The sequence below is a fragment of the Poecilia reticulata genome, linkage group LG13 (assembly GCF_000633615.1).
Source record: "Poecilia reticulata strain Guanapo linkage group LG13, Guppy_female_1.0+MT, whole genome shotgun sequence".
NCBI lineage: Eukaryota > Metazoa > Chordata > Actinopteri > Cyprinodontiformes > Poeciliidae > Poecilia > Poecilia reticulata.
Window position 1 is genome coordinate 17,107,982 of NC_024343.1, and position 27,713 is coordinate 17,135,694.

The 27,713-nt window shown below is 40.2% G+C and overlaps 1 protein-coding gene across 2 annotated transcripts; it reads right to left on the minus strand.

Moving 5' to 3' along the window:
• Positions 1-6,451: 6,451 nt before the first annotated feature.
• On the minus strand, positions 6,452-26,408 carry egln2 (egl-9 family hypoxia-inducible factor 2). Of its 2 annotated transcripts, none has more exons than XM_017308374.1 (6): positions 26,098-26,408; positions 22,798-24,198; positions 10,615-10,734; positions 10,359-10,495; positions 8,638-8,705; positions 6,452-8,558 (listed from the first exon to the last, which is right to left on the minus strand). In XM_017308374.1, exons 2-6 carry the CDS (start codon positions 23,995-23,997, stop codon positions 8,506-8,508), a joined length of 1,578 nt encoding a protein of 525 aa, XP_017163863.1. In that variant the 5' UTR covers positions 23,998-24,198; positions 26,098-26,408; the 3' UTR covers positions 6,452-8,505. The 2 variants fall into 2 exon arrangements, with proteins under 2 accessions (XP_017163863.1, XP_008423948.1); XM_008425726.2 differs by having other exon boundaries at positions 26,093-26,408.
• Between the last annotated feature and the right edge of the window lie 1,305 nt (positions 26,409-27,713).

The window sequence follows — 27,713 nt, forward strand, 5'->3', positions numbered from 1 at the left end:
CTCTGAGCCCTGAATCCCGTGGAAGGAGCTGAAACCTTTCAAACCTGAAACAACTGGAGCAGTTTGCCCGTGAGGAGTGGGCAAGAATGCCCATCTGGAGGGAGCAGAAGCCTCAGTTACAGAGATCGTTTGATTGCAGTGACTGCCTCTCAAAGGTTGCACAATAAAATATTTAGTTACAGGCAAATGTTCTTGTTGCCCAGGCCTGGGCCTGTTTATTTTTTTTAAAACGATTCTGTTGAGCCACAATTCAAAAGCAATGTCTTATTGTCACTTTTATTTATTATCACTTTTATCTATTTAACTTTACAATTATGCATTGATTTTAAAAACAAAAACTACGTTCTCTCTCTCTCTCTCTCTCTCTCTCTSTCTCTCTCTCTCTCTCTCTCTCTCTCTCTCTCTCTATCTCTCATAGGTCTCATTCTGTTGTTTAAAAAATCTTGTAGGTAGTTGAATGCAACTGGGAAGTAAAACTAAAGGCGTCTATTAAGAATTAAGGTTCCAATTACGCAAAGTTACAGGGTCCTCGCAGACGGACTGCACAACCACACAAAGCTCCACTAGATGGCGGTATATGAACACCACAAGCTTGTGTTTCACACTTCCAGTTCAGTTTGTCCATCCATCCATCCATCCATCCATCCATCCATCCATCCATTTTCTTTCACCCTTGTCCCTCAGTGGGGTCGGGAGGGTTGCTGGTGCCCATCTCNCCCTTGTCCCTCAGTGGGGTCGGGAGGGTTGCTGGTGCCCATCTCCAGCTAACGTTCCGGGCGAGAGGCGGGGTCACCCTGCAGGTCGCCAGTCTGTCGCAGGGCCAGTTCAGTTTGTGTTTACAGTAAATACATATTTTTCAGTGATGTATGAATACTGTGTCTCTTTCATATCAGAAAGTTTTTTATGATGTCAAAATATCAGAAAGTTAATCTTTCTGATGATATTACTGGGAGAAACTTAGATGTTTTGCTCTTACCACTTAATGAACATTTCATCGTTCCGACAAATGTTATCAAAACTTGTCCGTTTTATTAAGCAATGTCAAAAAAAATTGTATAACATGTACTGTCAAAGCAAAATATCATAAAGTTACATATATTTAAAAAGTAAACATCATGATATACAATATGCTTAAGGAAAATAAGAGGTCATGGAATTTTGATCAAAAGTTTGTAAATGCTCTGATCAATATCAAAAGTAAAGTGCAGATTAAAAAAAATAATGGTTTGTTACATTTCTTTTGTGGGAACTGATTTTATTTGAAGCTTTTTATCACATGCGACTAAGGTTAGAATGTCGAACATGTCTTTCTTTTTGAGCTTCCCTCTTTTACGTTTTTTTATTTTTATTTTTTTTTTTATTGAACCTTTCTAAATGCAACCCTGTATAGAAACTAAAACCTCAAAGCAAATAGCAGCAGACCAGACTCGAGGTCCCTAATGAAAGGTGCATGGTTATGCTTTGGGCCAAGCTTCAGGACTGAGGAAACAAGCTGAAAAAACAGCAATTAAGTCTGTCAACATGCTTTGCCTTGGTGTATGTTTATTTATTTATTCATTTTTTTTACTCAGTGAATTAGAAATATTTCTGTGATTTCCTTCAACCCAGTTCGGTTTGTTAATGTATGCTTAACAATCAGCAAAGGGCCAGACGATGTGTTTGTTGCTGAGTGTTTATGAACATTGTTTTCTGTTTGTTTTGACGAGTCATGTCTTGGCAGATACCGCTGCGATGATATGAGGGTGATAACAGAGAGGGTCACAGAGCGATGCATGTGAAAACTAACCATTACGTGTGGCCTGCATTTGTTTTGTGTCGGCACCAAACAAAGTGAGCTGGGCATTTTGAAATCCTAAATTCCAGGGTTTTTTTTCTTCTTCTTCTTCTTCTGTTAACCTCAGACTGCGTGGAGAGAAATAAACGAGCTGAAAGCAGAATGTGGAAGGAGAATGTTTTAAATATTTAAAGAATAATCAAGGGGAAGTAAAAACAGCAACACTAGACAGTTAAATGCACAAAGTTAGTCAGAAACCGAGACGGTAAAGCTGTGTTGATTCGTTGTATCTGGGGGAAAGTTCATAGTGCAAATTGAGGCAGATGAAAAGAAAAACAGCCGTTACAGTTTCCTTGTAGGTCATGATTGGGAAAAATAATTCAGTCACTAAAAAACTTCATTGTAGTTTTTTAAACACAAAGTAGCCATCATAAAAGACTAACTAGCATCTACAGATCACACCACGTATTCACATACTGCATAAAAAAGAAGCAACTATTTCCTTTTCACTAACTGACATCAATCGGACTAAAGTTTTCCAGCCTTGGGGTCAGCTATGATTACACTTTACACATTACGTCAAATTTGCTTTCTTGAAATGTTAATAAACACATGTATTTTTCAAATAGGATCATTACTGAAGCAAAATGTATGGCCACAGTCGTCCAGCAGGATATTAGACTTCCGCAGTCATTTTCTGAAGCATACCATCTGGAATCTGAAGCTATGCAAGGAATTTATTGGCAATGTTCAGATTCTCGAGTTTTTGGGGCAAATTCCGGTCATTCTGGAGGTAAGGTCTGTTGCAAGAACCCTCAGATCATTCAACCTTTCTACATTTTGACACTCTTTAACTCACAGACATTAAATCTTTCATTGGGATTTTATGTCCTAATGCGACATATGGAGAATTTAAAGTCAAAGGTTTAAAAAAAGATCTAACCAAAGCATGGCCTTTCACATGTAGAATTTAAATTGTTTGTCTTTGAATCTGTTTATTTGATTGGATTGAACCGACTAGGAGTGTAAATTGGATGAGTTTTTTTATTTACACCACAGCAGAATCAAGTGTGACCTGTTAAAAGGGATATAAAGTTATTATTCCTATGTTATCAATTTTCTACTGCCAAGTCTACAACCGCAGGAAAACAAGGTATAAGAAACTAAAGCGACAAAAAACTGAACTAATCATCAAACTATGGCTCCTACAGCATATTTAAAATAAAACGACTGACCAATATAAGATAAATTTGATCCTTGCATCTTGACAGAACTAACAGAAACAAAATCCAAATGATGGCGCTACAAATATTTTTGTGACAGATTTCTGCTCGTCCTGCATTGGGTTAAAATGGTTTTCTGGACATAACTCAATGAATCACATATAGTGACTAATAGGCACTGTCCAATCGAGTAATGCATATCAATTAGCAGGAGTATGAAAGACATAAAAATAATTAACTATACTATATTAAGAAATTATATTTAATCCTCAGTGCTACATGAATGCAAGTTAAAACATTTTGCATCAAGTAAATTAAGTCCAATGTTAGGTCTGTGTAAGCTAAACGTGAGAGTGAGACGTCATATATATATATATATGCATATATATATATATACAGGGGTGAAAGTAAGGGGGTACGGCAGGGTACTGCGTACCCCTAAAAGATTTAGCGGGGGTACGCAGTACCTGCAAGAGAGGGGAGCTGCTGTCTGCTGTAAAAAATCAGTGGGTTAAACTGTGACGCCGCGACTGCTTTTAATTAGCCGTGACTGAGCAGTTTTTCAAGAACCATCTAAAACAGACTTAATCAGTTAATAAATAACTTTTTTCCCATTTCATATTGTTTCTGAACTGTTCGTGCTTTGCTAGAGCAGCGGTGTAATATGTCGATCGCGGACGGTTTTGAGTCGATCTCGGCTTTAGGTAACAAACTGAACGCCGCCAGGAGGCTGAGAGCAGCACGTCCTCCTCTGACTCCTTATCAAAACGTTCGTAACTTTATTAAAGAACAACAACAACAACAAAGTCAACAAAACGTGTTCAAATTAATGACACAACAAAAATAATAATCTCAGTAATTATTGTTTCTACAAGGTGTTGCGCAATTCTGTGCGTTTCGGTTCCATTACCAAAATAACGAGCAGAGCAGGAGTTTAAAATTAACTAATCAACCACCGCTGTGTTCATGAGAGGTTTATTAATGAATAAATATCAAGCCTGCAAACCTAATACTGTAACGGACTAAATGTTATATTTTTAACGTAATCTCTGGTCGGCTTGTGGAGCGCAGGAGGTTGCCATGACAGAGAGAGAGAGTGAAAGGGTGCGAGTGGTTTAGAGTTGATCACCTGATCGGGTTGTTTTACCTTTGCTTACCTTTGACCTTTACAGCCGCTGTAGTTTCTGAACGTTCAATAAACGACAAACTTGGACTATGTGATGGCCAAATCCATGGCCACACTTTGAAGTCAGTAACTCTTTTATGCACAATTTATTTTTCATTCAAACACCATACTCTAGTTTCAGTAAAACATTTATTAGTTGATTTGGATGCATTTGTTCTTAATGTTAGCGCGCACATTTAGTTAACGTGTATTTATATCAACTTTAAAGTTTAATTTGTTTGTTGGCTCAGCAGGCTTAAATGCTGATTGGACTACACCACTAGTTCCTGCTGGCAGGGGAAATTTGTAGTTTCTTTGTTTAGATAAGCTTTGTATTTAAACTTTAATATTTTTGATTTTCATTTTGTGAGTCTTTAGTTTAGCCAAACTTAGCTGTACTGTTATTTGTTTTTGTGTTTGTAATTGTATTCTGTTTAGTTTCCCCTATTGTGTCTTAATTGGTCTGATCAGCCAGTATATAAACCCTTGTGTGTCATTTCTTTGTTAGGTCAGTTATGTTTGTTTGTGCAGCCAGTTTGTTTACATTTTTATGAGCTCAGTTAATCTTTTTGTCATTTTATAATCTTTGGGTCAAAATAAAAAATCAAATTTTTCTAATTAATATCCTATGACTTCTCCTGTTTTTAACTCGGTCCATCACAGTTCTCGTTCTTTGTGAGTACAAGTTATTTACAACAAACATCAAACACGGTAAATATGTTTCATTAAGTATTTAACAAACAAATGGCTTCTACTGCGATAATTATGTGGAATTAAATTAATTATCTAATATAAAATAATAGTTTGGTGCTGTCGGGCTCAGAGTCTGAGAAGCTTTTCCTTTATCAAACTATTGTTTTATTTTTTGCCTCTTATTTAGTGGAAATATTGATGTTGATGAGACTTTCTGCAAAATAATAACATTTTTCAACCTTTATGGCTCCACTGTTGAAAATGAGGCTCTAACATTCACAAATGACATTGAAATAAAATCCAGTCCAACATCTGGTTTGAGGTGATTCCTCTGGAACCTGTTGGAGGAAAAATATCCCAACTTCAGAATATGAGCTTTAACCTAACAGAGCTCTGTGGTTCCTCCTGAGTCAGGGTGAGGAGGCGCCATGTTAGGAAGAGAAGTGGAAGCTGCAGGATCTTCAGAACAAACAGGTCATGTTGGAATATACCTCTGTCTGGACAGAGGATCAATAGAACAAGTTTAAAAGATAATTGAATGGTTATATGCCAGACATGGAAAGTTAGGATCACTCCATGCAATGATGTTCAGAGTTTAGGTCTCATGGCAACTCAAGGTGTCAACATTGCAGCCAGTGAACTGAAGGAAATACAGCTTTATTTTGTAGCAATTCAAGAGCTACCAGCTTTTATTGCTTTGCAAAAAATTATCAGCACAGAAACTCCACAGCACATAGAAGTAATATGTATATATATATTTCTTTGAATTTAAAACTACTTTCACCCCTGTATGTATGTATGTATATATATATATATATACACATACATACACACACACACATATACTGGCATTTGCTGCCACCCCTGAAAATATCCCTGCCACCCTCTTGCCACCCCATAAATATTTTTTTTCGATCCGCCCCTGCGCGCAAATGTAAAGTAGCATTTGAGTCAACTGCTGTTGTGTTCTTGACATTTTTGAGCTGAATTGAGAAGGTAGAAAGAGTTTGTCCATAATCTCAGACTTCAGAGAGCAACCTTGTTTATTTGCTGACTGAAAATGAACAAATAAAAAAAAAACAATCTAACTTCCCCTCACCCCGCCTCTTAGTACAGAACGAAAACACAAAAAAAATGCAGAACCAGGATTTATGAAAATAAGTCCACATCAAAAAGTAAGTACTATTCCATCTTTGTAAGGCCCATTTTTGAGGTGTATCTTAATGCTTGTTGCATTATGGCTAAAAATGTATTCTTCGTAAAACTTATTTTATGTACTAAAACCCTAAAATACATAGTCAATTGTTGGTTAGTTTATAAATAATTCTAAAAGATTATTTTGCAAACTAAAAATGGTCATATTTCCAGATAAATTTCACTAGTATTCCAACTCTATAGATAAAATATCTGTATACCATACAGGTGTCATAGCAACCTGCATTGGTAGCTATGACACAATATTAGATGATTAAGTATTTAATCTAAAATAAATTAGCTTATTTATTGTCACATTAAACTTTTAAGCTTGTCCGATTTCCCTCTTCTAGCAAATCAACAGCAGTTTAAGTAGAAAAAACAAAACAAAACACGCTTTACTTCAAAACAAGGCAAAACATTTATTTGAACTCACTGTTGAAGTTTGTATTGCATTCGAATACCATATCATCCACAGCATTAAAAGGCATTAACCTAAATCTTTACACTATTTCTATCATTCACACATGGCATTTATTTAAACAATAAAGTGCTTTTCTTTTTTTTTTTTCAAATAACCTTCTGTTCAACCAATCAAGCAAAAAACAAACAAAAAAAACCCACTTGAGACAATACCTCTTCGGGGCCAGTGGAAATCGTCACACACACATACACTCAGAAATACTCAGTCCCACATGTGAGCGGGCAAATATTTCACCCACAGTGTTTAGTTGTAAAAAAAAAATATATATCTGTGCTTTAAACTCCAATTGTCTTAAGTTTAGAGACCATCAGATTTTCAGTCATAAGAGTAAAGTCACGTTGTCCTTTTTCTCTGGGGGGAATTTCTCGGGCAGATTTGTTCCACTCTGGTCCATCTTGGTATGAACACATAGAAAGGCAACATAAACACACTCAGCCGACTTGTTCAAATTCCCCCCTCCCCCCCCATCTCATTTACCGTTAGCAGAACAGCCTCTTGTCTCAGGTGTGAGCTGTGCAGAGATCAACACGCTAATCAACAACAAATCCTCCAAGTTATATTATTCACTCTGGATTCCTGGGCGTTACGTCCAGCTGCATTTATGAGTCTGGATGGAAAAATTAATTCTGAGCTACGAAAAGCAAAACGTCCTGGAAAAGTTTGTCTACTTGATGTGTTCTGCAGGTGCATCTCAGTTAATTAGGAAACACATTGAAAGGTTTTCTTCTTTCAGTAATTCAATTCAAGAAGCGATATTCATTTTATACAGATTCCTTGCACACGTTGGTACATTTTTACCGTGTCTCAGTTCATTTAGATGATTGTGGCGAAAGAAAACTTGCAATTCAGGTTCTCAGAAAATTGAAATATAACATCACTTGTCAAAGCATATTTCTGGAAAGTTGAGTGGAAGGTAAAACTTTGGTAGAATCAAGTGCACAAAAGAAACTGCTGACTTGACAGTAGTTTTTCAGCAAACAGCCATCGACACTCACAATAAAAAAACAGTAAAGTCACTTTTTATTTAAGGCGACTTTAAATAAAAAGTGACTTTAGCAGTGACTTAGTGACTTTTTACTTAAAGTCACTGCTAAAGGAGTTGGCTGTTCATACTGTGCCGTTTCAAACCATATAAAGTTGAATGGAAGCAATTTTGCACAAGCATCAGGAAGAACTGCAGACTTGAGAGAACTGTGAAGCTAAGGCCCTTTAGAAGTCCGTATGCACTATTTAAACCATATTAATGGAAAGTTGAGTGGAAGGAAAATGTTTCACAAGCCACAGGGACAACTGCAGCCTGGAGAGGACTATGAAATAAATACATTAAGAAATCTGCAAAATGGGGTTCAAGTTCTGAATCTAATTATTTTAACTGATTGAGATGCACTTGTGGAGAATAAAACTGCTGTCCTCATGCACCAATCTGAAATGTTGAGTCTGACGTCAATATTCAGCCTTAATTTCTTGTTACACACACACGCACGCACGCACACACACACACTCTGCCGAGAGGCAAGAGGCCACCGTCGCACACAACTGAGATAAAGGAACTTAGGACTTAGATTTCAATGCTCTTTCATCGATATGTCAAAAAATCACAACATCTCTGATAACTGAAGAAGCAGAACTGCAACGAAAAAACAACAGAGTCAGTCATTTTGTTTTGTAGTGGGGGCGCCTTTCGAGATGTCCAAGTCTTTCTTTCTTTGTTTTTTTTTTTGTCGTCCAGTCTCATATCTTCTGAACCCACCATTGGCGTACGAGCCGGTCCTCTGTGTTCCTGTTGTTTCTGCCAGGTGTTTGATCAGCAGCCCGATCCTCACCCTGCGGCTCGCCGTGTGACTCAAGCAGCTGGACGCCTGCTGAAAGTTTTACCGAGCCTCCCTTTGTGATCGTAGTGTCCGTTAGCGGTAGAGGAAGGCACGTAATACTTTGAGAGCGGTCTCTGGACACTTGGGAGAGTTTTTTTTTTTTATGACCTGCTGTTTTGAGTGACAGGCACTTGAATGCCCTTCTGTCCTGTTGCTGTGAATAAATAATAAAAAAGTGAAATATTAGTAAATAGCAACATTATATTTTACCAAACTGATATGAGGAAGCTTACCCAGTTTGTACTTCTCTTTAGCCTCTGACCTCTCTTTGGCATCAAAGTACCAGACTGTGATAGCATACCTGGTTACGAAATAAATTTATGTGTAAATAAATGCTAAAACACATTGAGTTCACATTAAAACGTCATATTGGTTTATTTATCCTAATTCATTGTTGTATATTTTGAGACATTTATATTAAAAATCATAGTTTGTTTTAAGAGGGTTGTGTGGAGTAGTGTTCTGGAGTTAGTATCTAACCTGCAATAATAGACAGCAATCACAGCATCGTTTATTTGTAAAATCAAACCAACATTTTAATAAAAGAGCTAAAACAACCACGACCCATTTAATGCAAATTATTACCATCCAAGAGCATTGAAAATTTTACTGGTAGAAAACTTTACATAAGTCAAATTAAGACCTAATTAATACTTAATTTCCCTTTGACCTTTCATTTGACATTTAGAATTGGAGTTGTTAAAATATTGGGCAGTGAAGTGCTACATAACTTTATAGAAAGTCAAAATGACATCTAGTATTGTAGATTTACTTTTATTTAAATGCATGCAAAATGTATTTCCAGGAACTACTTTCTTCAACGTGATTAGGTTTCATTCAACGAGAGAGAGCAAAAGTTTCAGCAGACATCATCAGATCTGCTTTATCCTTTTCATCTGTTAATCTCTGCCAATTATGAAAGTGTTAGCTGCTTTTTGTAAACCTCAGAGTTAAGGTACAGATCTATTCATTATCTAGAATATAAGTACATGGGGAGACTGATGTTTTGCTATTCATGCTAATCGCCAACAAAAGACGGAACAAACAGTTTGAAATCCCAACATTGTAATCATTTTCTTTTCGTTTCAAATATTAGTGAAATTCTGTTTTGAAATTCCAGATTCGATGTGTTTGATAAACAATCTGGTCCAACTCAGAAATACGATGTGAAGAAACAGTTCACGTTCAGCACATTTCCCTTTACATGAACTTTATCTCAAAACCGTCTTCTACAAGAAAAATCCACTAAAACAACAATAAAACGTAATAAAACAAAAAAAAAACAACAACATTGTGAACATTGCTAAAAACAAGTTCAATTATCACAAAGACAACAAACTCAAACCACTTTGGAGCGACCGTCCTGGCAAAAGGACGTCTCAGGCAGCACAAGGTTAATTTCTACGGTTTCTCATCTCTCCTGTGGGGCTTTGTTGTTTATTCCTGTCTCTCATGTGTGCGCCTCTTCAGCACGAGTCCTGCCATCGAACCTTCCTCTCCTCTCCCTCCCACCGACCTTCTCAGGAAACATATACTTCCTGCCTCTGGCCCCACCTCGCTGCCCCCCAGCCGAACCGGCTGGAGAGGAGGTTTCACGTGATCTCCAAGGACAAAACTAATTTATGCAACGATGTAAATAAACCCCCTGTTGACACTGGTGTGTTTATGCGCAGAGCGGGTCTATCGCATGTCAGTATCGGCGCAAAGTAAACGGTTGCTAACTCTAATCTCACAACGCAATTATGAGGTTTATTTTACAGCCGTCACGTTTTGACAAATTGAAACGACAACAATTGAAGGGTGATTGGCAAAACCCAGGAGCTCAGAGGGTCAACGACAGAAAACTGAGCTAAAGATTCTGTTTTAGATTTAATTAAATTAGAATTTACACAGCAGGATCAATGTGAAAAAAATAAATTCACTTTTTTTTCCCCGCATATTTGCTGTCACTAACCGAGTGGCGTAAGATGGCTTGACTTCATGTGGGTTTCTGCGGTCAGACCAGAAGATGAGCAGCCGGTCGAACAAAGGCTCGATATTAGCCACCACGTTTTTGCCCTCGGGGTAGATCTGCAACAAACCGCCGTGTGTCTACAAAGACAAATGTGCACAGATTAGTCACATGTCTGCAGGGGACATGTGCAAGTCAAGAATATAAGATTTCAAGTAAGTGAGAAAAATGTTAGAAAAAAAGATAATAATCAAAGCACCTTAACGTCCCAGTTCTTGTTTAGATAGTAGATGCATGTGAGGCAGCGTCCATCGCCGTTCGGGTTATCAACATGGCGGACATATCCAGCCCCATTCCCTGGATAACAAGCAACCATGGCCTAAGACAAAAAGAAAAAAAACAACAAAAAATAATTAAATCTTATGCATTTCGGTACAATAACAACAGCTTCATCATCACATACAAACATGCCAAGAGTTTTAGCAGAATATGCAAAAGACAAAGCCCTTATTAATCAACGCTGGACATGACAGGTTGACCACAAAAATCTAAAATCCTTCCTGTTCCTGATCATTGAACCCACATGTGCAACATGTTTAAACTAACAGCACCACTCTTCGGTGTGGGAGTTGCTATTGTCATTGTCTGTAAGATTGTGAGGACTGAGAAAACACGAGACCTGAGTGGCCGTTCAAACTATTTTCCTTGACATGCCAATACATTTCTGCAGTCCTGTGAGAGAGTGAGTGAGAGCAAAACGTTCAGCAGGTAACAGGAAGGGAGAACATGTTTTATGTGTTTGAGCTTCCAACCTTTGTCACTATGGATAGTGGATTTGGGAATGTTTATATTATTTTTATTTTATTTTTTTAATCTCAGCATTAGATAAAAGATGTACGTCCCCTGAAATGATGCTTTTGAAAGTCTAGTTGTGCTAATCACCTGGAGATGCTAAAGCCAATTGAAAACGAGAACTCAACACTTATGTGGCCTCGGACTGAAAATACTAAAACCCTATTTTCCACAGACAAGAATGCAAGTTTAGAATGCATATTGTGACGTCTCAGCTTCTAACATTAAAAGATTAATGTGTGAAAATGTGCTGCAATCTGTGTCAGCAAGACAAGCTTCATAAATGGTTATTGGCCACAAAACTGAACGAAAAAAATCTCTACTTTTAGTTAAAAAAAAAAACCTACTCAACTGTGAATATTTTACCACCTCAACAACAATCATAATCTCCCTTTTTGTACATGTAATTGTGTTTTTGTTCAATATCAGTTTCCTCACAAGCAAAGAAATACTTTATTTCTTGCATTTTACTGCAAGAACTGAAACTCAAAACACATCATAAGGTCTAGTTCTATATGTGTTGAGTTAATTGTGTCACACTTTTTTTTTCTAAGTATAAAAAAAAATAACTCGCTCACACAATGAATATTAACTCTGTTTTCATTTGATTTTCATTCCTAAAGGAGCGCTCAATTTCTCGTGTGAATACTTGAACTCAAACCTGAGTCAAATACTGAAGGACAGGCGGCGTAGACGAATAGGTATCACCAATTAACTTCACTTGAACAAAACGATGCAGCTTCCTGACATAAAGGCGACACCTGACACATCAGTCAACGATGAGAGGACGTCGCCCGCAATGTAGTCGCTCTTAAAAGCAACCGTTTCAAGTCTTCAAAAGTTTGGGCGTTCGTTTTCGGCCTGCTCCCGACGTTCCTCTTGCCGGTTGAAGCAGTGAAAACCTGCAGAGGTTAATGAGCTCTGGCTGCGGGCGTGAGCTGCTAATGAGGGCCGACAATGGGCGGCTAAGTAGAGCACAACCCAAACTCGCTTGGCTGTGAATGAGAGGAAGGCGACACACACACACGCTCACTGAAAACGCCTCAGAAGCCATCGCCTTTATCTGAGCGGTGGAAAAACAAACGGGGACAAGTGCAACTGTCTTACCTAACGGCTAAATCAATACCGCAGCGGTGCAGAACCGGCTGGTCAAGACTGATGGCGAATCGGTCAAGCTGAGGTGATGCACCGACTCCACGCTTTCCTTGGGAACATAATATTTCAGTCTCACTCTAGTTGTTCCAAGAACCTAGAGGCTTCTTTCAGTCCGAGGAAACAGCTTGCACAGTATTTACCGAGGGCCTGAAACACGAGCATGTTCCATTAGATCACACAGCCGTGGCGCGCACGCACCGCCGTCACTTGACTTCCACTACATTTACAGACTCGAGTCTCGTGGTGACTCTTGTCTGGAATGCGCATCGACCCCAAACAAGCTTTTCACGCAAGTCTCAGTTCCTCTCCGGGTCCCCAGAGAAAGCGGTGCGCTCCGGCCCCCCGACGGCCTCCCAACGCCGGGACGTCAAGAGGGGGGGAAATACCAGCGTGAAGCCATTGTTTGAGAGAATGCATTCTGTATCTGCAGATCGTTTCTGAGCTGGGAAAGCAGCTGAATGAACCCTGACATATTTCTCATCTTGCAAAATGCCACTCGTGAAAGATATGTAAACTGTCTCAGAAATTCAGGATAGTTTTTACGAGAGCACCGGTGGCAAACAGGTGTTTCTTTCATGTTTCTCTGATGGGCAAAAATTTGTATTTGCTCATCTGTAGCGACCTATAATAAGGAGAGATGGACGGATCAGAATTTTTCAGCTGATTCTTTACAATCACTGCATATTCATGCGAGGAGCTGATTATTGCCACCCAGAGTATGAATTCATGGCACCTGAAATACACATGAACATCTCTGTAAATTGAAGACGTTCTCTGATGAGGCTTGTCTTCTTAAACGCAGGTTGTGAAAATAACCTTTAAGCAGGTATTAAATATATGATTAATTTGCCCCTCATTTCTTTGTTAGGAAATTAGCTGCAAACAGAAAATTGTCATAATTAACAGCGACACAGGCTTGAATACATAATATGCTTAACTTTGTAAAATTAAAAAACAACTTCTCAATAAATTTGAATATATTTTAAATCTGCCTGTATCAGCCTACCAAATTCAATTCAATTAAAATTCAGAAATACTTCTTTGATCCCAAAAGAGACATTCAATAATAATACCAAAATTAAATATTGCATCCAAGGAGTACTTTGCACTTATTGTGCTATGACTATTTCAATTCAATGCATTGTCTAGTCTAAATCTACTTATCTGCAACAGGAAACCTCACGTCGTTCTTGTGCGTACATCACATTTCACTAAAATGTAAATCGTTCTAACTTTTTGTCTCTTTTCAGCCTCCTACCTCTCTTCAGGAACTCTAACTCATGTAATTTCGCTGCCTATTTGGACTTGCAGTGTCAGTTAGTTGCCGCATTTGTCAACTTTCAGTTTATTATTGTTTTTAAGCAGTTTACTTAAAAAAATAATCTAAATGACCTACGTTACATCAGCGAGGAATCCAAGAACTTTGAATTCAAAGATGGAGGGGCCGCACTTATGTTGCTTTTGTAAATTATGTCAATTACAGCCGCCTTAGAGTGACCCTTTGGGACTTTTGGCTAATGATAATGACATTATGGAGAGATGTTTAGAAATGGCTGTTCCTGTTTTTGCTGGCAGCTTACATAACAGTCACTGGAAAATGTCTTTAAATGCATTTTCTCTACAGATTGTGTATATTTCAGCACTTGTAATCAAACCGTTGGTGCTTATAGATTAAAAATGCAGACAACATCGGGAGTTGTCTTTTAAAAAAAAAAAATTATTACAGCAATTACTGAAGAAATCTGTCAGCACACCCTCATACCGGCGTTGCAACAGAAAGACAAGTAGTGGCAAGAAAATTAAGGGGTTTGACTTTAGACAGTGCTGCCACTTTCAAGTTCAGATGTCACTTTTTCCCCACGATCCAACGTACAAAACTGATACGGAGCCGCTATCAAGTGGGGAAACGTGCCCTTCTGTGCAAACATGAACCCGTTCAGTTTGTGTGCTCCACAGAGATAATTAAAATCTACCGAAGACGTGCTGAGAAACCAGTTGGTGTCCAGAATTGGAGGATTTCTTTTTCTGTAGCTTGACAGACTTAACTGAGTTGTGACCGACTTGGTTTTTAAACTACGTGTTGGAGATCGTAACTGAGTGAAGGAGACAGTGGGCTGTTTAAAAACTAAGTCAGGGGAAGCAAAGAGACGTAAGAAGCCATTTCAAATAAGAAAACCTTATTTTCTTGTACAGGCTGTGAAAGAGCGAGAGAGAGCAAGACTTTTTCATCAGATACCAGGAAGCTTGTGGTTTGTCCTTTCAGCTCTCAATCTCTGACTGTTAAAGGGAGGAATAAATCATCTGTTGTAATAGTTATGAATTTTCTTTTCAACACTCTCTAACCTGCTATGAAACATGATAGATTTGGAAATGCTTGATCTTTTTCTAAAATCTCAGCGTTATGGTGCATTTAGTAAGTGTTTCATTACTGCCAGCTGCACTAGTCACTGATAAAAGATGCTAAAAAAACAGAGCCAAGTTAGCAGCAATGTGGTCTTTGTTTTTAAAATAGTAAATGGTTTCATGCCTAATATAAATAATTAGTGACCAGGAAGGCAAGAAAGAATTTGGAGCTTCTTCCTTTATCTTCTGATGATATGTGCTTCAAATATCAGCCAGAAAATTCTGATACAAATACTCAGAGTGTGTTTTGTTCTGTGATAGATATGTTGGCACAATTGAGATTCTCTCAGTTTATTATAATATTTTTTGTCCAACCATTTACTGAGAATGACCACAATCTACGTTTTGTTTAGCAAACAACAAACAATGTGGTGTATTTTTCTAGAACATGTACATTTAAGTCAATCTATTTCTGCCAACAAGTATTTAATTGCAAATGGAACAGCTGGAGTTCCCTTCAACAATAAATACACCACAGACAACTCAGCCAAAACCTTTCAGTGAATCTAAAACACACTGTAAACAATAAAAAAAAGGAAGCTTTATGCATTTCTTTTTTTATCTTGTCTTTTCTGTCAAATAACCATTCACAGAGCCTGAAATAGTGCATCCTGTCTGCCCTTTGCTGCTGCTGCTGCTGCTTCCTTCCTGACTTATGTCTGCTGAGAGCTGTGCCCACGTCAAGTTTGAGCATAAATTACCACCTGTCTTGGCAGGTACAACCTTTTAACGCCAACACCAGAGCTCCCGTCCGTTGGCACGACAGGAAAAGGAAAAACAAAAAAAAAACAACAACAATACTAAACGTAGTGTCGGCAAAGCAGGCAGAACCTGCTGTGCTGGAAGAGAGTGGCCAGTGGTGAGTGCTTATCCAGATAAGACGAATGACGGCAGAGAGAGCCGAGAGGGGCTTGATAAGGCTGAACAAATACAGGCCTGAGCTACGATTGCGTGAGAGAGGTTGAGCACAGATTGGGATAACTTGGAAGCTTAAAACATTTCAGGGTGACTGCAGGTAACCGTGCGTTTGGCGTTTTTAACCTGCACCACGCTGCGTCCGACGCTCCACAAATGCTACTGTGGAAAGGTTGCGACACGTCGGCGCATTAGGCGCTGAATGCGCTGCACCGCATGGCGACTCGTTATCTTTACAGTCACCTCCGTTGCCGTACTGTACAGCACCGAGCGTCGCTTCAAATCTCCTTTATCTGACTTTTCAAGTGCATCGTTACCATTTACTGTGCACAGCGCAAATGAAGCACAAGGAAACTTTACCTGAGCTAAAGCTAAATCCTGGCAGAAAAAACAGCTGTGTGTTCTGCCTCTTAGAAGAAGTAACGTCTTTCATCAGCAGAATTGGGCATGAGTCAGTCAGCAGTATGAAGGGATATTTAGTAGGAGACTTATTAAAAAAATAAAATGCATGTTTTCGCACGCTGTTCCAAAACTTCAAAGCCCATTTAAGCAAAATGCCAGAGTGGCCAGATTTTTCTCCAGCTGGAGCAAAAGTAAGCATCTTTTACAATCTAAGGAGCCCTTCCTCTTTTGTTCAAACTAAACTGAATTTGCCTGGAGCTGCAAAACCTTGATGGTTTTGGTATTAACTCAGCATGACAAAGGCTTTCTCCAGGGAAAACTCATAAATGATGCCTTAAGTGTGTTTAATTACTTAATTGAGATGAAAAGAAAGTAAGATATGAATAAAACAGCTTGCCTATCAGATTCTGTTTTAAATTGTCCTTTCAATTATAATCAACAAGACATCGACTCCTCTAAAACAAGGGTCTTGGCTCACGGGGTTCCATAATTGTTGAGCTATGCTAATTTAGGAAAGTCAGAAAATATTGCAGTGGGATCACAGTATGTCACAGGATCTTTGCTGTGAAATGTGCTGTGAAAGCAGCGAGACAAAATATGAAGGCAGAGGGATTTGTCACTGAGAACTGGAGAAGCACCAGTCCGGCCTTAGCTGGGCTGTTACCGATTTCTGGTTTACTTATTAGCGTTTTCTACCAACGCGTTTCGGAGCCTCCGCCAGCTCCCAAAGACGTTTTCAAACCGTGTTTTCACATGTAAAAAAAAAGCTCCACCGCGCAAATGTGGTTTGACTTCGGCACCACTGAATAGCCGGTTTTTCTGCGCGAACCGTAACATCCCTCGTCCGGTCCGGTCGACAGCTGGAGAAAAAGGCCAGTCAACTGAACAAAGAGACAATAAACAAGCATGGCAGCGAAGAATGTGCAGTGCCTGACATTAGTCTCTCTGTTACGTGCAGTAAGAGCAAACAGTGTACTGGTGTTCTCAGAAATTCTCAGTTGAAAAGTCTGAGGATTGTTAAATTAGGCCCCGTTTACACGACAACAGTTTCTGGTGAAAACAGAAAAGTTTTGTTGTGTTTGTAGTGTACATTTACATGAAACCACTGAATGTTTTCTCTGACAACGGCACAGTTTGAGAACGGGTTCCAGAAGGCAATGTTTCTGAAACGTACAGGTGTCCGTTGTCTTGTAAACAGAATAAATGGATCTTTTCTGTCAGGGAATCCCCAGCTCATGCGTAGTATGACGCCAAACATAGCTGCTTCCTATAATCCACAGAAGAAGAAACTACTGACAATGCTGGTGTTACTACAATTTGTGTTTCCCCATCAGATCTGGTTCCCCCAGCGACTCTTCACCACTCCGCTCCGCCAAGGTTCAGCGCTCTCATCTAGAGAACTACGGAAACGGTGAAAGCTCAAACAACGCGTTTCAGCGATGTTGAACTTTTTTCCAACTGCTCCCTTCACAGTCACACAGTTTCCCCCCAGTATCTGGAGAACGGCACGCGAAAGCACGCGAATCAACGTGCTTTCAACTTTTTTTTTTTTTAAACACATGCGCACTTAGTTTCAAAGAACCTGGCACCAACTAGTGGCGTGGCGAGGGCATTACACCTTCTCGATGCGTACACTTACTGTGTAAACAAAGATTGTAATTAGAACGTCTTCATGAAATTTGAAAAACTAGTGAACTAATGTACCTGTGATGCGACACAAATGAAACATATGCCCTAAAACGTGAAATCTGGAGTCATAACCTGCTCCAAAAATACAGAATTAAAATCCTCAGAGTCACTGCTCAAGTTTAATCAGTTCAAATTCCCCTCCCCAGGTTTACATCAGCTGAGCTAACACCTGCCAGCTTCGTCTCTGAGGGCGTCAGGCCTCAGCCGAAACACATCGCCAGTCACAAGTTGTCACTTACGCCTGCCATCACATTTCGACTTTGTCTGCATATTTATCATGAGATAAACAGGAAACGGATTTCAATCAACATCGATACCGCTCTGTGGTTATCTTAGCACAAAGAGGTGTGAAAATGCACCGTGCCCGTGAGTCAGTGTCACTATGGCCGCAGCAGCGCTCATTACGTGTGAGTCGCATTAAGATGGAGCAGGATAGAAGAGACTGTGGTGTTCGAGAGGGCAGAACTGGAGTTGGATCATAGCAGATGGTTATGAAAAAATATGGATTATATTGCTTTTTTTTTTTTTAGTTAACAGTTCAACTAAGGCCGACACAATAAGCAATAAATATATTAATCCTATGATAAATTAAATGAGCCTGATCATTTTAATTTGAAGGGCAATTTTTTTTATTGTAATCCGTATTATTTATGCTTCCGGTTGTGTGTGGTTTTACTCCCGTTTTATCTACTGGTTGTTGTCACGTCTTATTTTGGATATTTGAAATACCTACCAGTTTCACTGCTAAGTGCTTTTTACAAAAAAAAAGTTCATTGGTATTATAGAGGGCCGACTTGCATTATTATTCCACCATGATCAATATATTTCTTGAAAACAGCTTCAAAACAACAATCATATAGTTCATCACAATACTTACTTTACTGCCCAGTAGAATTTGTCATTGTGACAGTCCTGACTTCAACCCAGCAGAGAGGACTGTATAAAAAGCTAATATATGCATAACATATAAGGTACCATGCAATCAACCTCCCACTGTTAGAACATCGCAGCTCAGGACGAGCAACTGATGTAAAACCTTTTACCCACTGGCATTATAAACTGAATTTTGCAGCCCTGCATCAAACTAAATTTGATTTTTTTTTCTTTATAATTGGTTTGATCTGACTCTAGATTTCGTTATTAAACTCTAGAAATATAAACTAAAGCACTGCTGGCACGACCACGTTTTACATCTGTCCAGTCCAGAAAAGCACTCTAAATATACAAAGCCTATCGCCATCCGCACATCCAGAGGAACTGTGATTGACATACTAGCCATGATTACAGCATTTTTCTCAAAGCTGTGTCCTTCTACTCTACAAATAATCGGTCTACCCAGCCAAGCTCCAGCTAGCTTGCCGCTGTGTGGTTGCAGCACCACATCTAGCTGCCGCCTGTAGGCGAACCCGCCGAGCGTTAGAGAGGGACCATCTATGTGCGCAGTGCAGTAGCTGACATAATGCCGAAGCTTCCACTGCATCGCCTTCCTCCCTCTCACCCCCCCGCTCTACTTGCTAAACTCTTTTACTCACTATTCCCCCTTTGCCTCTCACTTCCAGTCCATCCCCACCCACTGCTTAGAAAACGACTCGCTGTGCCACGGTTTTCCACTCCATCACAACACAAGAGTCTGAGTTGCCTGGCTGCCTCATCGGTCCTTAGGTTGACCTTACAGTCAGTTACACGTATGTGTTTACATCCCACGGTCCTGAATCAGAAACGCAACTCGCTCCCTGGCAAGGCCGTATTCAGGCCACCGCTAGCCAGTCCATTTTTCCCCCCCCCTCTCCGTCTCTCTTTCATACACAACATACCGCTCCACTCTACTCTGTATGGGCCTGTTACCAAGGCAACGGCAGGCAAATATTTTGTGCGTGAAGCAAGCGGGGTTGATAAGATAGGGGAGGAAGAGAGTGAAGTAAATGGCAGAGTGAAGGAAATGGGAGGTACCAAATAAAAAAAAAAGAAAGAAAGAAGAAGACGGCTAGCTCGATGGAAAAGCTGCCATGACCTTTTACTTAACTGCACTCCAGCCAGATCCTCCTCCTCTCCTTTCCAACAACTTCCTGTCGTGTACATGCCACCGCTGCACCTATCATCTCAGCGTTGTGTTGTGTACTCGTCCGAAGCGCCAAGCTGGAACAGTTTGTACCACACACACCCCGTAACCTTATTAACAGACCAACGTTTTTAATCAAGGGAATCCTTTGTTATTTCTCCCAAACAAGCCAGAAGGAATACATTACGAAGAAAGCAGCTATGTGTATATAAACAACATGACATGACAGTAGAAATTTGTAATCCAAATTAACGAAGCCAGAGGCCGATGAAGCCGTATGAGTCTCCATCGTCTGCATAGTACACACAGTTTTACCAAGTATGTCCATTTCAGTCAGGAAGGAATTTAAGTGCTTAATCTACCAAACAATGAAGAAAGAACTGATATTAAGCCATACCAAAGATCTATAAAGTTACAGCCTCAAAGTCACAAGAACATTTTCGGTCATGCTGTAGCTACAGTTTTTAAGGCGCGACCATCAAGCGTTATCTCCAGCTTTATGGGGCACAGAAATAAAACGGCGCTGAAAGACGAGCTTTCGCTTCAGTCGGCCTTGTCGGATAGATTTAGTGAAAACAAGAAAGAACATTTCAGCCTCTCTCTATTAAATATGCCTGTGTAGCTGCCGACTGCGTGCTGGCTAACAAATCTAATGTCTCAACAAGTCAACCTCCTTATTTCAACCCGTTTCAGAATCAGAAATTATTCCAACCCCATTTTCCCCCTCACTCCTCCCATAAAGGAATATAATACATAAAAAAATGTTCTGTAGTTATTTGATAAAGATTTAATCAAAAGGAAAAAAAATTAAAGATTATTTCAATTTATTTGATTGTATTGAACCAAAAAAATGTAACAAAGAAGTTTTGATGATAAACTTAAATATTGTAAACCGACGGAGTCGTTAGTCTTAATCCTAATTGGTTTATTGAAGCATCTTAAGCAGATGAAAAATCTGTCCCTGGCAAGAAAAAAACTAAAGTAACAAATAAATGTTGCTAAATATAACTGAATTATATATTATTGTAGCAGCAGCAGAAATAAATGCCACTTTTCGGTTTTAAGAAAAGGCAATAAGATCATGTTGTGCTTTAAAGTAATCTTCCTCAAAAGGCTTCCTCACACCCGCCATTTAGCAACTATGACTCAGGTCCGAAAACAGCAAAGTCATCCCACGTCCAAGGAAGTAAAGGCCGCCAACTTGCCCTTGTCTCGTGCTTATGTAAATAGCAGCGTGCATGTACTGAGGGCAAAGTCCGATGGTAAGCATGGGATGAACAAGGTTATAGATCAAATACTGTAGAAGTACAGACAAGCATAAGATAGGAAGGCCAGAAAGAAAACACACTTAGCACTGTAGATAGGTGAAGAAATTACTTTGCTCCATACCCTTTTCACCTCATTATCTTAAACATCTCATTTGTAGCCCTGTTGATTAGGCAAAAGCTGTGGGAATGGGCCTCTGGCTGCACGCATTCAGGTGTCACCTTTTCCTAATTTCTCCCCAGGGAGCAGTAATGTGCCTACTTGCCAGACCGCATGTGCCAGTAGGTCTTCTGGATCCATTTCCTAATGGGACATAACAGTTTACATGGTTCACTGCGAGGAGAATAATCTAAGGCCAAGACTTGACATCAGCAGGTTTTGATCTTTCTGCCAGGCTTTTACGAAAACAATTTTGATTCGCATTGTCTGGAGGTGTTACAATGTGAATCCTGCCGAGACAGCGAGCGCCGCGCAGCTGGGAGCAGGCGAGTCTCTCGCTTGCAGCACGACAGCAGATCCTGGAAAGCAGTCGGCACTAAAAACTGAAGTTACAAGAGAGGCTGATGCACGAGTAGAAAGTCTGACTGAGACATTTCTAAAGGGGGGTTTTCACTCGAGCTTTTTCGTGCAGCTCACATGGAGTAAGAGATCAGATAAGGGGAAGGAAAATAAACAAGAACGTTTTCCTTCTACCATGCAAGCATCACGTTTGTGTGGTCAAAGTGATGGTAGAAAATGCTGTCAGAGATAAAGTGATGGCAGAGGAGATAAGCTTTTTTTTAAAAACTTTCTTCTAGGTAGCTGCGGAATGAAGACAAAAACGGGGACAGTGACTTATCCGTCTCCATGTGCTGGAAAATCACATGGCTCACCCTGACACGCTACCTGTGGAGTAAGTGTGTTCGTTTGTGTGCGTATGCCCACATGCCAGCGCTACAAAGGCGGAGATAACGCGGAGCAGAAAAGGCGTCCAACCAATAAACAACAACGTCAAAAGACGTCACGCAAACACTAGGGGTTATTTTGTTGCCAGTATTTATCCTGAGATGCAGGGGAATAATATTCGCCCTGGGTGCCAGTGGAACTGCTCTCGTCCAGGCCAGACTTTTGAGGGTTTGCTCAACCTCAGCAAGCTGAAACATTTGTGGCCGTGAAAAACATGCCAGTTATGTTATGGAAACTAAAGACGATAGTCTGACCAATAGCAGGAAGAAGATAAATCAGAGCTTGCTCTACATGTAATGCCAAGGCAAAATGAAAGCCTCCATACTTTCAGAATGAAGATTCTATACATATATATTTGAACAAATTTATGAACGTTCAAATTTACTAACACCGCCTGATACTTTCTGTCTGGCTGTGAAGGTGGCTGCTATGCGCCGTTCTGCTCTCAGGAGTGAAGGAAAACTAGAGATGGCAATCCAAAGTAGAGGGAGAGAAAAGGCAAAAGAAAGGTACCTAAAGAAATTAAATGCATTTCTAGTTTGTATGCTGCATCTGAATGACAGTAATGTTGTTAATTAATATAGTTTCTGATGTTTATGGTATGTAATCATCAGTGTTGGGTAACTTCCCCCCACCCAGTTTTCTTTTTCTTCCAAGATTTGTTTTTAGAAAACCTTTTTTATTTTTTATTTTAGAAATCCTGTGATTATTAAACTTGCTCCAGAGTCCACACCCTCCTAAAAACCCGTCTCTCACCTTAGTGCGTCCATTGATGACACAGTTCCCCAGCTGCCCTTTGGCAGCGCTGTACAAGATGGCCTCATCAATGTGAGCCATCAGCGTCCCAATGCTTTGGCACTCTCGCTCCTGCCCCTTCACCCAGGCGATCTGGTCGCCTCGGATGTTCCGGGAGGGAATGTCCGCCTGGCTCACCAGCTGTCCACCCCGGAACTTCCCACTCTGGTTCAGCGCCTCCACCTCCTTTAGGACGCAATCTCCCAGTTGCCTGCCGAGGAAGTTATCCTTCACACAAATACCGTAGTACTTCATGCAGGGGATGATGTACTGCTTGGCGATGCGCTCCGCTGACCAGGCGGTCCCGGCAGGAGGCAGCAGGCCAGGGATGGAGGGCAGGCTTGGTACAGCCGCAGGGTCTGGGGATGCTACGTAATGTCCATTTCGCATGTTGGCATTTTCAGGAGAGCAGTTTGGATGGTTGTGAGAGCTGCTGCTGTTGACGGCGACTCTAAGCGGGGCGACTGTTCGGGCCACTCTGCGCGGTTCGGATGACTTGCTAGCCACAGTTCCATCAGCCAACTTCCGCTGCTTTAAATCCGACTCCCCTGCTCCACAATCCGGGTCTGCTGAGCATCCTAACCCCGGCGTCCCTGTGACATGGCCATTGAGGATTTCTAATCCAACGTCCCAATTCTCTCCATTCCTCCTCTTCTGCTGCTGCTGAGCTTGCCTGACTTTCAGGTCCTCGTTGATTTTCCTCGTTCCTAAAGAGCATATGTCATGAGCAGTTCTGTCCCCGTCCTCCATCATGAGGCCTCTGCTGTTAAAAGTGCAGACGGAGCCACCCGTCTTTGCGCCCATCCCTTCCACTTGAGCCGGGTAACTATGGGGCGTGTGGGCCAAAGCCTCGGCCTGGCTGGCCTCCACGGTGGCCGACGGAGACACCACCCCGCCGTTGTAGAGCGGGACGCCGCTTTTGGACTGCTTTGTGGGGCTGGTGATGCCCGGGGAGTTCGTCTGCGAGGCCATGTCGGCGAGCAGCTCAGCGGCCGTCTGAGTCCCAGTGGGCCCTGCGCAGAAACCGTTCAGACCCATGTCTGGCTGGTAGGAGCTGTAGATCTCTGTCTGCTGGCTTCTTCTCTCCTGCGACTCTGAAAAAACGGTTGGTCCGAGGCGAGAGTTTGTCTTCAAGAGCTCCTTCAGCCCAAAACTCTCCATTTGATCTCGTCGTCCGCTGGGTGCACACGTACCTCACGTCCTCCCTTCATTTTAAAACTGAGCCGCTGCTTCCTCTTTCGGAGAGGCGCGCTGCAAGTATCATGTCCCCAATCCTTCGTCTGCTCTGATTTCAGCGGTCACTCTGCAGCTCTGCGTTTGTTTCGGTGCGCCTTTCAAACATATTCAGGCAGCGTCGGAAACCTGCGGACAGTAAAACGATACGTTTTTAGGTCTATATATAGGCGTAGTGCAGACCATCTGTTATGGAGAGCACTAGTAAAATAAAACTCCATGTTTCTGTGATGCAACATGCATGTTGCTGTGTGGTCTGAACCGTTAAAGGTGCCACAGTTCAAGACATCAACAAGGAATTTATTTCAGATTTGTAAATGTTTACATAGTAACTATTTAGGATCATAATTTTAAGTCAAGTAAGAATTTAATTACATTAACTGATTAAAAACATTCAACTAAAAATGTGTTGTTGTTTTTTTAATTGAGTTGCGCAATCTGATGTTGGGGTCTGTCAGATGACCTTAAATTATTTGATGTACAGAACCACATAAAGTGTAAAATAAGGGATTCTAAATACATACTGAAACAAAGCTTGACAATTATTTACTTGTGTTTCTTATAACTTCAATTTTGTTTCAATTTAAAATTTGTAAAGGCTTATATTAGGCTTTAGTTTAGATTACAAATTCAGTACATCAGTAAGTTAAATAAATACCCATTATATATTAAATTTACACAAAACTGTACATTCATACATTAAACAAATAAACATCCTCATCATTTCAATTACTTAATACTTCTATAAGCATAAATATTTGCTATAATTATAAGCTAACTTAATTAAGTATTATTGTATTTCGTTATTTATCTTTCATGGTTCATAATATGGATTTGTCATCTGTTTGTTGTATTAAAGTAAGAGCAGGGAAATGCTGCTATTGTTATCAATTGTAATGCATCATTTGCAAAATGTAACACAACTACAATTATTTGAGTCGAATTGTCTTATTTAGGTTTTTCAAATATTTGTTAGTAATTTATTTAAACCATAACCTGCATAGGAAGTTTAATAAGCAAATTATTACAGTTGTACGTCAAAATAGATTTTCATGCAAAAGAAATAAAATAACTTTTTAACAATAACAACAATCAGAAATACAACAAAATAACAGAAATGTTTCAAATTTTTAAAGATACTGCAATAAAACTTAAAAACAAATCTTAGGAAAATGTTCTACATTTGTTGGTGTTACGGTAAAAGTAAGTTAGCTTGCTTGTAATATCCCCTTTATTCCTTCGTTCTATAACGTAAAATGTGATATTTTCGCCATTAAAAAGTGCACAAAACAATTTTATGCTTTGAAACAAGGAGGCATTTTTGAATGGAATACAGGAAAGATTTTAGGGGACAGACAACAGCGAGTGCAGAGCAGAGGACGAGAGAAAAATAACTGAGAGAAAAATAACTTGTATGGGGTTAGGAATGGTGGCTGGTGGGTGTGGTCTCAACAGGACCCCAAACATTCTTGATTCGGCTCTGACAGTGAGCCATGGTGGGAAACCTTGAGCCCTTACTGGTGCCACAAAAAGGCCTGTATTCTTGGATATCTTTTGATTTTATCTGAACAGTTTAAAAACAAAATGCCAAGCGTGGTAGTGGTTATACAGGGTACACGGTCGTACCCTGTATAAGTCTTATTTTGTATATTAATCATAAAAAATATGACTAAAGGCAAAAAAAAAAATCATTATTCTACTTTGATTATACAACATCAGAATAAAAACAACTGACACTACTGCTGTTCTCAAAAAGTAAAGAGTTTACGAATAAAATTTAAAACGATTTTCGATGACGCCACCGTAAAAATGATTTATTTCGTCTTTGTCTGGTTTTAATCACCAACTTAACAGCTCCATACATGATTGTAATAAATTTCGCAGAATATTAAATGAATATTTTAAAATTTGGGGGGGGGGGGTTATTAAAGAAGTGTATTTTAAATTTCTAAACAAAGAAGTAATAACGTGGGGAAAAAAAGCATGTGAAATCTCTCGCTGGCAGAGAAAACCGTACACTTACCTTACCTACGGCAGCCATACAGCAATGCAAATCCTCAGCGAGCCTACGTGACAGGCTGAGAGTACGCATGTTATTTCCGGGAGTGTCTCTGCTCGGCTCCGCGGTACGTCCCATACGATTTTTACGTCGGTTATAAATAATGCCCAGGTGGCGACGGCAATCAAACGCCGCTCTGACACATGAAACCGCCACCGGGAGACGGAGGGGGATGCTCCGAGCCGGACGAGCTTCCCTCCGACAGCCACAACCAGCGCTCCCCGTTGTGTCGAGGAGCTCCCCGAGTTTCTGTCTGCCTCCCTCCCCCGTCCTCCTCGTACTCTTCCCCCCTCCTACCACGGCTCTATGTCTACCCCCGCCTGCCATTTGCATGCATACAGACCATGTGACCTGCATCTGCCGCCGATGTTCAGTTGCTCAAGCATTATCCGCTATTGTTGCAGAATGTAAAAAGTAAGTAAAAGTAAAAAAAATAAAATAAAAAAATTAAAGACACATTGCGACAACTTGAAATGAATTATGATGCATTAAGAGCATTTTTTGAAATAAGAGTGTTAAATAATGAACTCATCCGTAGAGTGAAAAAACAGATTAATAGTAGGTTTGATTGGGGAATAAATAAATAAAAGTCCAGATAGAACTGTAAAGTCAGTGGCGGGTGTTACATGATTGGGTTCCCGGGAAAGACCATACATTTACCCCATCTGCCTCTTGCCACCAGTGGTGGGAAGTAACGAAGTACGTGTACTTCGTTACTGTACTTAAGTACAATTTTCGTGTATCTGTACTTTACTTAAGTAGATTTAATAATGGATACTTTCTACTTTTACTCCACTACATTTTACAGTATCTGTACTTTCTACTTCACTACATTTCTACAAAAGTGTCGCGTTACTCGTTACGCGACACCAAATCGCGTTGTGCTTTTTTCCGTTAAAATTTTAAATTCAGGGACTTAAGGTGGCGCCGTAAAATCCAAGCAATAACATGACTTAGTGTCTGTTGTCACCCATCGGCTCCACCTTTACTCGCACACGGAGCTCCAAGACATGCGCAGTGGTTTCCTCTGAGCGTCAGTAATATAATAGCGCTGCATAAATCATACAATACAATCAGCAGCTCTTCGCTTTTCACAGACGGTGGGACTTTGTCCAATTTTTAACGTCACTTGGAAGGAAACCTTAAAGAAAGGTAAGCTCCGTGGACGTGATCCATCAAAGCTAGCTGTATTGACTGAGACGTGTTGCATCTGCGATGAAAAAAAGTTGTCACTCATGCGCTGAATTACTGTGTGGTGTTGACTGACATGTCGCAGATATGGGACAACGCTGTGACCAAAGTGCAATATAGTAATATGACATTCATGGACGATCCGATTCTTCTGGACGGATCTTGACTAAGTCCTATAGTACTGAAGCCTCACTGAGAGCCGCTCTTTGTTCTTGTAATGCTCTGCGTACACTGCAGTAGCTATTTTATTTCATTAAAATATCTTTATATTTAATTGGCGAATAAATAAAACAAGAAGTAGCAACGCAGAGCATGCTCATTGCTCTTTGTTTTCGTCACCCGTCATGGTGGCAGACATTGCAGCAGGAGGGAGGATGAGAACAGTCACGGTGCT

Coding starts and splice junctions, on each gene's coding strand:
- egln2 (XM_017308374.1), bottom strand. CDS start 23,997: ATGGAGAGTTTTGGGCTGAAGGAGCTCTTGAAGACAAACTCTCGCCTC. Junction 8,706..10,358: donor AAGCCATCTTACGCCACTCG/GTTAGTGACAGC, acceptor TTTCGTAACCAG/GTATGCTATCACAGTCTGGT. Junction 8,559..8,637: donor TAAAGAGAAGTACAAACTGG/GTAAGCTTCCTC, acceptor ATTTATTCACAG/CAACAGGACAGAAGGGCATT.